The sequence below is a fragment of the Grammomys surdaster genome, unplaced genomic scaffold, assembly GCF_004785775.1.
Source record: "Grammomys surdaster isolate TR1022 unplaced genomic scaffold, NIH_TR_1.0 145, whole genome shotgun sequence".
NCBI lineage: Eukaryota > Metazoa > Chordata > Mammalia > Rodentia > Muridae > Grammomys > Grammomys surdaster.
Genome location: NW_021604603.1, coordinates 4429728 through 4443761, shown reverse-complemented (window position 1 = coordinate 4443761; position 14034 = coordinate 4429728). Strand labels below are relative to the sequence as shown.

The following is a 14034-nucleotide window of genomic DNA, read 5'->3' as shown; positions in this document are numbered from 1 at the left end:
TATACTGCCTGAGGTCAATCCTGCCTTGGCAATTGTGGCTTCAGGAATGGGTCTTGGCCGATTTGCTTGTCCTTGGAGAAAAGAGGTTGGACCACTGGGGTTGTTCTGTTGGGGCTTCACCTCCATTTTGCTGCTGTGTACACTGTCTCCCCTGGCCCCGAAGTTGTATCACACATTCTGACGTGTCTCTCCTTCCCACACAGGCATCTGCATAACAACCGCATCCAGCATGTGGGGACCCACAGCTTCGAGGGGCTACACAATCTGGAGACACTGTGAGTGGAAGAGCCTGTTTAAGTCCTAGTCTGCTTGGTGATGACACCTGTGACTAGAGTCTGGTTGTGGGCTTAGGAAGGGGCAGCAGGATATGATCTGGCCCTTGTCACCCATGTGCCCATTCTGGGACTCTTCTCTGAGATGTCACTCAGCAAGAACTCTTTCTCCCTTCAGGCGGGTACAAGGTCCTCTGTGGTGGTTCAGGGTAGCCCAGGAAGTAAAAGTGCAGGGCCCCTGCCGGCAGAGACATCAAATAATGCATAGAATGAAACAGCTAACACGGCAGAAGAACTGGGACATGGAGCTTGGAGACTGGAAGATTTGAGGGTGGGCTGGGGCTGACCTGATGGCAGTTTTGATGTCTGCTTAAGGGTGGCTGCTGACAGAAGGGAGAGGAATACCACAGAATAGTGTCAGGACTGTTTGCCAGCTGATCTAACTAGCTAAATGATTAATGGGGAAATGGCCCACTCAGCACCACAGCCTGCCTATAAAAAGCACCCAAGCTGTTGACTCTTAAAAAGCCATATTATTCACACATCATCATCCAGGAATTCAGTTAAGGTCAGAATGCACCCAAGCCCTCCCATCACTTCCTCTGGAGGCCTGCCAGCCCCTGCTGAGTGGGCCGAGTGGGCCCCACTGCGCAAACAATCAGCCAGGCTCTGCAAGAATGACTGGTCATGCCAGCTGAGGTCTTTAGCTCCCCTGAGGAAACTGGTTGCCACAGCCACCTGGTGCTGGACATGGGGTTGGGGGCTCTGGGAGGGAAAGGTCCCAGGTCACCACAAGTGTAAGCCGACGAGGTTGGGGAAAGGCTCATGAGATCGGGAGTTGATCACAGCTCCTCCTGAATCTCCTTCTCCACTTATAAACAAGCCCCCATTTTCTAGCCCCTACTCCCACCACTGCTCTTGAGGTGATGGCGTCTTAGGAATCTAAAGCAACAGAGGCTAAAATTCTGGAAGACAGGCTGTGATGGCGGAAGCAACATGCTGAGGAAAACCACTTTTATAAAGTCTACCCTAAGAGGCGCGGCTACAGAATCTGTGGTTATATGGAGAAACAGATGAGAGACTCATACCTGGGTCAGTCACATCTTACTTCCTGTGGGTATGATTCCTAGGAACACGGCTGCTCTCTTGTGCTTAGTGCATAGCTGGAGAGATGGCAGAGCCGGGCTTAGCTCTCCTGGAATCCAGACCCTTTGACCAACTGTATACGTAGGAGCACAGTGTCAGGGCAGCATGCCCCAGCCTGGATTCAGGAACATTCCCATCTGTTCCCACTACTGTGCAAGGCTTAGACTATCTGCTCCTCCTCCATAGCTGTGACTGATGACTAGACAGTTAGAACAGGCCAGTCTTGTCTTCTAAATCTTCATAAGAGAAAGTTTATTTCTAGGAAGGCTGCGTAGTTCCTTCCCAGAGTGATGGTTCTCCCAGAGTGACCTCCTAACTGTGCCCAGAGCAGATCAGAGTGTTAATGAAATAGGAGTCCTTAGGAGAGTGCCTGGTTAGTCTATCACCTGGCCCAATTCGAATTGAGTGCTGTGTGCTGATTTCTGGAGCCTCCCTAGAGAAGCCCAGCTCCTGGGTGGTGCTAGGATTGCATTTAACAGCAGGGCAAGAGGGAGCACAGCCATTCCACCCTGGAATGTGGGGCTGTTTAGCTTTGCTGGGAAGTCAGGTGAGGATTGGGGCACAGATACCGAGTGTGGGTTGGCACCTCAAAAAAGCCAACAAGTAGCTGTTTCTTCACTTTTGGGGCACACTGCCTAACTCTTTCTCAATTAGCCACTGTCTTGCTGTGCGGGGCATTTGGCTCAGCTGCTGCTGGCTGAATTATAGAGCAGTCCTGCCGCTGCTAAGCACCCTCCGTCTCTTTCATCTATCTTGGCCCCAACACACAAGGCCCCCAGGCTATGCCCACCTTGCAGATGGAAAAGCCAAGACTAAGAAACATGGAAAAGTCCTCCAACCTTTATAGTGTGAGGGCAGAAAAGCCCAGTGGTTATTCCCTTGGCACCAAGCAGCCTGGAGCCCTTAAGACTGCTGGTTCTCCCAGCTGTCTGAGCTCAGCCATTTGCCTACCAGAGAGTCTTAATTTTCTAACCTATAACATGATGTCACAGGGTTGTATAAAGTTGTTACAGAGTCTGGCAGATATATAGGACCCTCCCCTCCTCTCCTGTTTTTCTTCCTCAGTTCTTTGTATGAGGCTTCATCTCCATGATGCCCCATTTCCTCCCCACCCTCGAAGAGCAAGCCCTTCTTCCAACTTTTGATCTCCAATTAAAAGGGGAGGGGGAGAGCGTGTTCTTTCTCTTCTGTTCCCCAGAGCGTTTTCTTGGGGAGCCTGCAGGGGAAGGCAGATGTGGAGGAGGAGGAGTGGCTGGGAGAATGAAAGGGGAAAGAAATGATAGGCAAGTCTTTTAATTGTTGCATAATTGGCGTACTCAGCAGCCTTGGTTATTACTCGGGAGCTTTCATGTGTACTTCTTGCTGGAAGGGTACTTCTCCCTGGGGCCCTGTAAATCTCTGCCACTTAGACCTCTCTCATCTCTGGCAGCAGAGGGAAGATCAAACCCCCACAGCCTAGGCTGTGGTTTGGCTCCTCTGCAGCCTTCTCTTCAGAGGGAGAGCAGCCCCCAGCTTTGCCACCTGGGAGGAGGGGCCAGGTGCGGGCACGTACATGCGTGGCCACACAGGCTCCCAAACTAGGCACATGCAGCACACACAACGTAGCTCACACCCTCTGCCACCCTCTTTCCACATTGACCACCCTTCTCACACCGTCACAGAATTTACCTGTGTAACCCAGCTTCTCTCAGGGCCTCAGCGACGAGGACCAGACTGCCAGGTCTGCTGCTGTAGGCTGGACTAGCAAAAGTACATGTTCTCACTTCTGGGAGCAAAGGGGCTACCCTAGATGGATGTGGTGGCACATGCTTGTAATCTCAGCACTCAGAATGTAGAGGCAGAGAGCTCAGGAGTTCAAGGCTAGCCTGTGCTACATGTGACTCTGTCTCAAACATAACAGAAAGGGGACATACAAGTCATGTACCACACAACCTTTATTCTAAAGGAGCTTTGGGCAGAGTCTAGGGTGGGGCTCTGTTATGGCCTCTGCTGATGGACAGAATTACACGGCTCTTTTTTTTTTTTAAAGAATTATTTATTTATTTTATGTATATATGAGTACACTGCAGCTGTCTTCAGACACACCAGAAGAGGGCATCAGATCTCATTATAGATGGTTGTGAGCCACCATGTGGTTGCTGGGAATTGAACTCAGGACCTCTGGAAGAGCAGTCAGTGCTCTTAACCGCTGAGCCATCTCACCAGCCCTACACGGCTCTTAAGAACAAACCTTGCTGCACTCTGGGGAGTCTGGCATTTCCAGAGGGGATGTTTCTCACAGTGTGGTTGTCGCCATTCCAACCACTGCCAAGAAGCCTCAGCTTTAGGCAGACCAGACTTGCTCAGTCCTGCATCCACAGCCTTTGATCTCTCACAGTGAGGATGACCACCACTTTAGGGAAACTCCAAAGCAGAGATGGTCTAACCATCCACCTCTAAAGTAGCATGTTCTCTTTCCATATTAGACCTCAAGTCCATTCCAGGACTCCCTAGGTATATAGGTTAGGATATAAAAGAAATCCAGATTGAAAAAAAAAAGGTCCAGGAAAATTCTCCATGAAACCAGGTGCCAACATACCTTGGTCAATCACTGGAATTTCAAGTTTGGAAAACACAGACAGCTATGCCAGGCTGAAAACCCACAATAGTCAAAGCCCCAACTGTATACTTAACCAAAATAGGGATGGTTTGGGAACCCTGATTCCATCCTGAAGGGCCCATGTCTGAGAACTCAATGCCTACATCTTAGGAGAACCCAGAGTGAGGGTGGGTTCAGGAACCTCTGAAAAACACCTCCCTTCCTCAAGCCCAGGCAATGATCTCTGAACCTTGTTATGACCTTGTTAAATCCAGCCCAAGTGGAGCCGGAGCCGGCTGGACATTCCCCTCTGGAAGAGGGACTGGGCCTGAGTGAGAACAGAAGCCTTCTGGCTCAGCTCCCTCTCTAATCAGGACCAGCCTTCATCACGGGACTATGAAGTGCAACGGACAGGGTGAGACTTTATAGAATTCCACCTTTGTCCAAAATTGTGCATTCCTCATCAACTGACATCCCTGTGATGTTTCCAAAGGACACTCTTACTTCAACAGTAGCTGTGGCCAGAAAATGTACTCCTGTCTCTTTGTCATTAAACCCACAAATGGTCAACAGGTTTCATGCTCAACTTGCTTGGAATTGGCCCTGAAAATGTCTGGCCACTCCCCAGTGCTGGGCTGACTGTCAACCTTTCATCTGGAACAGAACATCAGGTGGATTTCCACCAGGATTCTTCCAGGGCTCAGGGCATTCCAGAGAAGATCAAGGATTAGACTTGAATCAGCAGACTTGGATTCAAATCCTGACACTGCCACCAGCATGTGGCATGTTCAAGTCACTTGACCTCTCCAAAGAGTCAGCTGTCACACATAGGAAAGGAGGCCAATATTTTACAATTCACAGGACATTGCAAAGGTCGCATTGACCGCGATGACTCTGTGTAGTACTTTGGAGCACCATAAGTACTTAGCTTACTTGGTGTTGGCTGGAATGTGTCTGAAGGTGGCAGGGAGGGTGCTCCCTGCTGTGACTCATCACCCCACGGTGAATCAGAACTCTCAGGCACTCAGGACATGACTACTGTATTTGTTTCCTGTGGCTGCCGTGACAGACTACCACAAACTTGGTGGCTTAACAAAACAGCCAGTTATTCTTCCACAGTTCTAGAGGTCAGAAGTTCAAAATCAAGGGGTTGGCAGGACTGGTTACTTCTATAGGGTTTGAGGCTGTCTATATTCCCTGCACCGCCCCGTACATCTGATGGCTGCTGGCATTCCTTGGCATTCCTTGGCTTAGAGAGATGTATCCTCCAGTCATTGCCTCCATCCTCACAAAACTTCATTTGTGCCTTCTCTTAAAAAAAAAATTCTTATCATTGGCTGGAGAGATGGATCAGTGGTTAAGAGCACTGGTTGGTCTTCCAGAGGTCTTGAGTTCAATTCTCAACAACCACATGGTGGCTCACAACCATCTGTAATGGGATCTGACGCCCTCTTCTGGTGTGTCTGAAGACAGTGGCAGTGTACTCATATACATAAATAAGTAAACCTTTAAAAAAATTCTTATCATTGGATTTAGGACCTGGCCTGATAACACAGAGTGACATCTGGAGAGCTGTCATTAGATTTTTTCAGCAAAAGTGCTGTGCCCAGGGTCACGTTCATAGGCACCAACAGTTAGGATGAGTTGGGCATGTCTTTTGGGAAATATAGACAGTATGGCTCCCTACTGGCAAGCTTCATGACAGAGGGCAGAGGTCTAAATGAATTTTTTCTGACCTTTCTCTTTCTTGCTTCTTTCTCCTCCTGCCTTTCTTTAGACAGGATCTTTCTATGTTGTGCAGGCTGGTCTCAAACTGGCAATCATCTACACCAGCCTCCCAAGTGCTAGGATTATAGGTTTGTGTCACCATATCCACTTGTTCTGATCCTGCCCCTCCTTTCCTTCTTTCTTCTCCCCTCTCTTTCAGTTTTATTAACTCTCTCTCTCTCTCTCTCTCTCTCTCTCTCTCTCTCTCTCTCTCTCGTGTGTGTGTGTGTGTGTGTGTGTGTGTGTGTAAACAAATGTGCATGTTCAGGCCAGAAGACAGCTTGAAGGAGTAAGTAGGTTTTCTCTTCCTACCATGTGGTCCCTGAGAAGCACTCTCTAGTCCTTAGGTTTGGTGGCTGTCGCCTTTATCTGCCGCGCCCCACAGCTTGCTCTTTTCTGGTTTTGTATCTCAAGGCTGTCAGCTAACTTCGCTACTTTCTGCTCTTTCCGTCTTAAGACAGGATCTGTCTGTGTGACCTCAGACTACAACGGTTCTTTTGCCTCAGTCTCTCAGAGTGCTGGGACTGCAGGTGAAAGCCACCATGCCCAGCCTGTTCCTGTTCTAATATTAACTTCTTACCTTTAGGAAAATTACAATTTCTTCTCTTCAATCTCATGTCTTGCCTCCCCTCCCCGCTACTTGTTGCGGAAGACAGGCAGGAACTGTGTATCCTCTTGTTACAAATGGACAAACCAAGGCAGAGTGTTGACTGAGGGCAGGATCAGACCTCAGGCCTCTCTGCCCTTGGCCCCATGTCAGCTCCTCAGACCACAGTGTCTCCTGAGGCAGGGTATCAAGCAATTCCTTCCCCCCACATTCTTAATCATCTTACACTTGTGGGTTTATTAGCTGCAAATTTGTGGGCTTCTGTGGCTTATAGAGGAATTTATTGTTCCATATAAAACTTTTTTTTCTGGCTTCCCCCACAGAACCACTAATGACTTTTAACAGGCAGAAAATTGAGCTGCCCGATGAGTTTGTCTTGCATTCTGTGACCATGATGAGTTATTAATAGTTCTTCTCAGCACAACACTCCCTTTCCCATCGCCCTGGCGTTGGGGGTAGCCAAGGTCGCCCCCTGTCACCTCTGCCCCTTCCTCCCTGTTGGCAATAGAGCAAAAACTTCCACTCGACCCCTCACTCCCCCAGGGACCCCAGCCAGCTGGTCTGGAATGGAGAAGGATGGGAGGTTAGGGGAGGAGGGCTCTGCCAGGGATCCTTAACAGATGCCATGGAGAGGAAACGGAGATGCTGAAGACTGGCCTTTGCATATCTGTAGGAAGGAGAGCTGGAAAGAATCAATTATCCCCACTCCTTTTGCTTTTGTTGCCGTGTCCTCAGTCATCCCACCAATACCGAGCATCTCTTAAGCACCAGAACTCATTGCAGGCTCCGTGGGAACAGGTAGGCATCGCTGACACTAAAGGATTCTAGCCCAGAAGTCTTAAGCTCCTTTAAATTGACCATGAATGAACTGCTCACATCTCATGCCTCAAGAGTCCAAGTCCTTAACAATATCACCGCCAGGGACTCATTCTGTGGTGACGCTACCCAGAGTCTAGTCTAGCTTTTAACACTGTGCATCCACCAAGAACTCCAGCCTAGACCTCATCCCTGAACACCAGACTTAAGTGTCCCCTAGTAGCTCCCTACTACAGATGTCCCCAGCTCTAACCTACTCATAAGTGTTGAGTGTGGGCCTTGCTCATTGCAATGGTCCCTTAACCTCCACACTCTGTTGAGGTCAGGCATATTTACAGCCTCCAGGTGGTCTACACTGACAGGACTCTGGCATCAAAAGTCATCTCAGGGATCTGATCAAGACCAGAAAGTTAGATCCTGTTCTGGGTGTAACATCTTCAGAGCAACAAGGGCTTTCCTAGGTGAGAGATATGAGGTGTCTACAAAATATGATTCAAAGAACCAGGGAGAAGCCTTGGGTGTGATGTGATGTTCCCCTTTGTTAGATATGCATGGGACGCATGGACTTCCAGCCAGAAGTAAGAGCCAAGGAAGGTGCAGAGGTAGCGTTTTGGCTCAGGATGAGGAAGCTTCACTCAAGTGTGTAGAACAGCCCCATGGTGGCTGCACAGGGCAGTCAGCAAACTTAGAGTGTGTCCTATCACTGGGGACAGTCTAAGGAAAAACTGGATCCCCATCTGGCCAGAATCTTGGAGTTGATTCCTGGTGTGGGAGCTGTTTAGAATGTTACCTTTTATCTCTGTTCCAAGCCTAGGCTTCTGCAATCCCAGGTGTTTCATTAGCTCAGGAAAACAAGAAATCTCAGTATGAGACCAGCTTCTGTTGTTAAAAATCAGCCTGCTATTCCGAACGTACGCTGGCAAGGAAGAGCGTGTAGGTGGAAGGAGGGTGCGTCTGTGTCTCTCTCAATAGAAACCGATGACAATTTTACTAATTGCTGCAGTTATTAATGGGTGGCCTTTTATGTAGGCTGTTTAGAAGGTAAAACAATGCCATTAGTCATAAAGTCTTGGTTCCTGGCTCTGCAGTCATCTGCAGCATGCACGTGTAGTAAGATTAAAGACAGTTGCTACCTCCGCAGTGTAGGAAGAGCAGTTAAGACATGCATTCACTGTGCTTTCGTGCCTTGATTCCAGGCCTTGGGAGATAAAGTGGCTCAGAGTTTACAGTCGACCTGAAATGGCCATGCGTTGTCTCTTATACCGTGGAGTCAGGCTCGCCTACCTTTCCCCGGTGCCCTTATCTGAGATCTGGTAATAAGCATAAATATTAGTCTTGATAATAAAATGTTAAGTGGAAATCCAATTAATGTAATTCGTCTTTCTTAATTGCTATGAGAAGTAGACAGAGCAACTTATATACCTACAGTTGTAGCATGTGGAGCAGGAAGTGTTTGCCTAGTGTGCAGTGTCTAGTAAAGGAAGACTCAAAAGGCGTTGGCGTTCTTTGATCAGCTACTCTGTGCTAGTCTCTGGACCAGGTGAATAGAGCCATGTTCTGCCATGGGCATCCTCAACTTCAGGTAAAGAAGCATGCTGAGGAAATCAAGCAACTTGATCAATGTGATCTTTTTGGTTAACGGAAGCCCAAGAACTTCCTACTCTCACATGGATAACCCACAAACAAACATGGCCTCTACATAATAATCATTTGGCTGCAAGTGTTTATAAACACCTTTAGGAAATCCTACAGAACCTTCCCCTTCCACATTCCATCTTTCCCCTTCTTCTTGAGCCCTGCAGTTCATAATCTTTACAGGATCCAACTCTGGGTGGTTGTGAAAGTGGCCAAAAGGCCTGAGTTCAAGGTCTGCCTCCAAGAATTCCAGCACCTTACTTTTCCTCTCCAAAACCTGTTTTCCTCGTCAATACAAAGACAATGTGTGAAATCCTACCAGCGGTGCCCACTGACCCATACCAAAAGTCACCTGAGATCTCAGGAACTGGGCAGTCTGTGTACGCAGATGGAAAAGAGAGGACGAGAGCTGGGAATCCTGAAGCAGCTTGGGGTTTGGGCAGCCTTCTCAAATGTTCTGACCAACTGCTTGCCATCAGTTTGATTGGATTTGGCTGAAAACTACTAAGCAGATGAAGGGGAGGATTAGGCCTGGACAGCTGCGGCTTCCAGACTGAGCTCCAGTTGGAGATGGGGATGGTTTCTCTTTAACCTTAGTCCTTCCCCATCTGCTTCTGGCTCCTGCGAGAGGCAAACAGAACAGTGAATGCTTCTTGGGCTTCTGGCTGATTCTAGGGACTATTAAAGATCCTAGATAGACCTATGGATGAGTTTTCTGTCAGTAGCATAGGGCATCATAAGAATCAGACTAAGCTGTGGTTTCTAAGAGTAGAGTAGATTCCCAAAAGACTGGGATGCTGCCCTGAAACAGCCAGTCACAATGGCTGAAGGAGTTTTCACCACGTGGTCTTGTGCAATGGACTCAAATGATGATCTTTAACAATGGACACTCACGTATGTGGCCCTGTACCTGGACTGCAGGGGATCTAAAATAGGTCCCCTGACCTCATCAACTTCCTGTCTCCCCAGGGGTGGGAGAAGATACATGCAGATAACCTCACTGTGCTCTTGGCCTGCTGGGGCTTCAATTCCAGCTCTTCCAGCTGAGAAGCTGTTGCCAGATGACTGCCTGTGTCTGTGCTCAGTTTCCTGTCTCCAAATAGTGCCTACCTCAAAGGGAATGATGGGAATCAAATGGATTAACATATGCAAACCTCCAAGAAACATAACCCTTACAGAGTAATTACTGTTATTACCAAGGTATCGTCATCAACAATGGCTGTCCTGCACGCTAAGGAAGAACACACCAGAAAACTGCTGAGAGGGTGTATGACTCTAAGTGTAGGGATGAGGTGGAGTCCATGGAAAAAGGTATATTTGACCACAATTTCAAAGGATGACTAATACTTCAACAGCTGAGGGTGTAGGAAAAGGGCATTCCGGGCGAAAGTGGTCCAGGCAAAACCAAAGAAATGTGAAAATACACGAAGGGCTGAGATGTGGATGAAGCAAAGGATTTGATCAAGGGGATCGGAGCCCGCTAAGGAATTTGGACTTCATTTTGTCTTTTTTCTTGAAAGCCGTTCTAGATTTTTCAGTGTAGGAGAGTCATAGAGCCAGTTTTTGCATTTTAAAAAGAACTTTCTGGCAGATATGTAGTAGTCAGGAGTGTAGACTCCACACTCACAGGGTTCAAATCTTGGCTGTGAGTTCATTAAGATAGGCTAAATTGCTGGGGTAAACAGACAAGGATACGTGTTCTGGCTCACAGATAGTGGACGGTGGTACTTGTTTGTTTTTCTGGATTATTTAGCAGTTTCAGGAGAATATTTCTTTTTTGGCATGTGGCATTTCCTCCATGTGGCCACTCAGGAGCCTGGGGTCTTGATATTCCTGGAGCATTTAGGTAGACCAACCGTGGAAGAGAAAAGCCAGCTATTTTGTAAAAGTCAGGGGTAGAAATGCAGACAAATTTCTACCTACCTTCTTGGGGTGGGGGCAATATGGTCATGTAGCCACGACTATTGCAAGGGAGGCTGGGAAATATACTCTAACTATATTTTTAGATATTCCTTCTGTTAGGTCATCTAATTCAGAATTCCCTGAAATGGTAGGGATGTTCTAGATCTGTGGGTTTTTTTTAATACAATAGCTGCTAGTCATGTGTTGCTATAGAACATTTGAAATGTGGCTACTGAATTGAGATTAAAATCTCATTTACGTATAATTAAGTAGCCAGACGTGGCTTGGGGCTCTGATATCAGACAGTGCAGTTATAGAGCAAAGAGGGGAGGGAGCTGAGCAAATAGGCCTCGATTTCTGCCAGGCACTTGCTAGGCACTGATGACTGAGCCTCGTCGGGTGTGTTTTCTCACTTCCCTCGACTGAAAAAATGATTGTAGGAAGAGAATCCATCTCTCCAGACTATTGGACGATGGAGATCATTCAGCCAAAGCACCACAGTGAGTGCCCAGCCAGTGTCAGACCATCCACCTATGGCTGAAGGCAGGGATAATATGTGGCAATCATGAGGGAGGGCTTCCTTCCCCTCTAAATATTTCCATTTGCTTCAACAGAGCTAATCTACTTGTTTATCTCCTCTGCGTTGTGTATTTCAAACCTAGTTCAAATGTCCCATCTCCACAAAGCCCTCCAGGTGTGGCCTCTCCAGGTGTGGCCTCTCCAGGTGTGGCTTCTCCAGGTGTAACCTCTCCAGGTGCATGATAGTCCTGATGCTTTGTGGGCTGTCCAGCACCTGCAGCAGTGAACTGAGGGAGCTCATTTTGTCTTGAGCTTCTCTCCGCCTCACCTTTCCCACTCTGCCCAGCAGAATGCTTTGTGTATTTTGGGACATTTGGCAACACATGCCTATTGCGTTGAGTTGAATTCATTGGGTGCTGAGAGGGTTGCAAGGACACAGTTCCTGAACATGAGAGCCAGACTCCATCTGCATGGCACAAAACAAGGCCAGAGTTTTGGGCAACTTCTCAGGTCACTGAACCTATGTAGACATCCAAATGCAGCCACCTCACTGGTGTGGGGTTTGCAGAGTTCTTTTGGACGTTTGTACGAGTTTTCTTCTCCCACATTTCTCTATAAAAATAGCCTTCTAGTTCACATGCCTTTTACCACATGCCTTTTCCCACTGTCTGTCTACTTCTGGCAAAGTTCCTTACCAGAAACTGCCAAGGAGAACTGGAACCACTCAATTTGGCAGCCTGGACATGGGTCCAGTGAGCTATATAAGTGCTCTGTGGGAGCAAAGCCACCCAGAACACATCCCATGGTCTCTGAGGCAACCCTGACAGTGTCCCTCCCAACTAGCTTCTGTCATTTTGACATCCACCTAAAAAAAAAAAAATCTCGAGTATGCCTCTCAATACTCTGTATTCTCATGAGTTTATTGATTTTTCTTATTATAAATAAGCTTGTTTAGAGCTTCCCAATTAGTCATTCAGCACATGCTTGCTGAGGCCCTGCTTTGTGTCAGATATTATTCTGGTGTTTAAGATTTGAAACAGACGGAATTCTCATGTTCAGGGAGCTTTCGTTCTGGTTGGGTAGGAAGAAAAGAAACGTCATGTGCCAATAAGTTCCACGAAGGCAAAGAAAGCAGGAAGTCTCTTGTGTCATAAAAATCACTCCAAAACTTAGTGACCTAAAGTAACACCTTATTAGTTCTTGTGAGTTCGTGGCTTGGCTGGGCTCCCTGGGATCACTGAGGAGGCTGTAGTGCCTGGAGGCTCAGAGAGGACTAAGGAGTCTACCACAGCCTCAGCGCTGCTGTCCACTCATCCTCCCCATAGAGTTCACCACTCATGAGTCTCATTTGGGTGGCCTTACAGTCTGCTGTGAGGATTCCTAGGTTGTGAAGGCAGAGGCTGCAAGGCCTTATGACTTAGGGCCAGGTCACACTATTCCTTCTGTCTTGTATTGCTCACTGCTACTGACAAGGCCAAGCAAGTCTTCAGAGTGACACATCTTTACTCTTTACAGAAATATAAAATTCCTCGTGGGCAAGAATCAAGAATTCCGAAGGGAGCTGAATCAAGTTTAAAGGGGACACTTGATTTTCAAACACTGAGATGTGCAGATGAACCAGTAATGTGCTGCCACGTTAGGAGAGGAGAAATTCAGAAGAGGGAGAGGTGAATTGTAATGTAACATGGAGGCAGAGTGGGTGACAGGTTGTGTTGTTTGAAATACACTGGTTGGAGAAGGTTTCTCTAAAGAGGGGTGTCTTAGGGAGGGGCCTGAGGGAAGTAAGTAGCCATACAAATACCCGGAGGAAGGATATTCTAGGTAGAGGGAATATAGAGCTACCAAAGGGTCTCAGGCTAGACCTCTTCAATGCTTTTTGTTAGAGACAATGGGATAGCAAGTGTTTTGAGTGAAGAAACGTCCTTGTTACTTATGGAAAATATAACTCTTCCTGGGCAACAATGGAAAGTTCCTGAAAGAACTGAACCCAGGTGAAAGGGGGCCACTTGACAGTGAAACACTGAGCTATGAAGATCAACATTTATGGAGTTGAAGATTCAAAAGGTGCCTATCTCTGTCCCCTGCCATCTGCTCTTGTGCTCCTCACCTGATGCACTAGGTGACTTGTGCAGCCCTTGATAGAACTCCAAGAACCCCAGAGTTAGAAAAATCCTGTTTTCAGCCTCAGCACCTCTGCTTTCAGTCATCTTGCCCCCCCATTTGTCCACAGCCTTGTCCTCACACAGCCTGTGGGAATGTCTTTGTGAGCAGATCAAACTGTGATACATGGGAGAGCAAAGTGTCTGGCTTACTAAAGGAGGGGGCAGAGCAGAGGGGTTTTCTGGTATAATTACCCAAGGTCGACAGGGCAGTCTGAGGGTAATGGGTAATTAGCATTTGTGCAGAGGGGGACAATTATCTAGCACACTGACTGCTGGACGCTTGTCACTGATCCTCTGGCCTCCTGGGCTGGGTTCCTGGCTCTACCTGTGCCCTATTAAGTGTAATGACCCTCCTGTGCAGAAGAGCCTCTCATTATCTCTCTGTTAACATAATATTTGTCCACAAAACTCTGCCAAGCTACTTTGCAATTAAAAGGCCTCCAAATAGTCCCCTTCGGTGGCCTTGGACAGCCATTAAAGTTGTTGGGCTTTAAAAGGCTGAAAACATGTGCTAGGGTCCTCCCTGAAAGGGTTAAGAAGCTGACACCTCCCTGAAGCTGACACCCACATATGCTTCCAAAGCTTGGGACTGTGTACCCCAGAAACAGGCTTCAGAGCATCAAGACCCCC

General features: G+C 47.7%; 1 protein-coding gene across 1 annotated transcript in view; it reads left to right on the top strand.

Moving 5' to 3' along the window:
• Positions 1-14034, top strand: part of Lgr6 (leucine rich repeat containing G protein-coupled receptor 6) — a 122482-nt gene that overhangs the window by 84943 nt on the left and 23505 nt on the right. The window contains exon 6 of the mRNA XM_028764724.1: positions 204-275. Coding sequence (XP_028620557.1) covers positions 204-275 — 72 coding nt within the window. The remainder of the gene's footprint in view (positions 1-203; positions 276-14034) is intronic.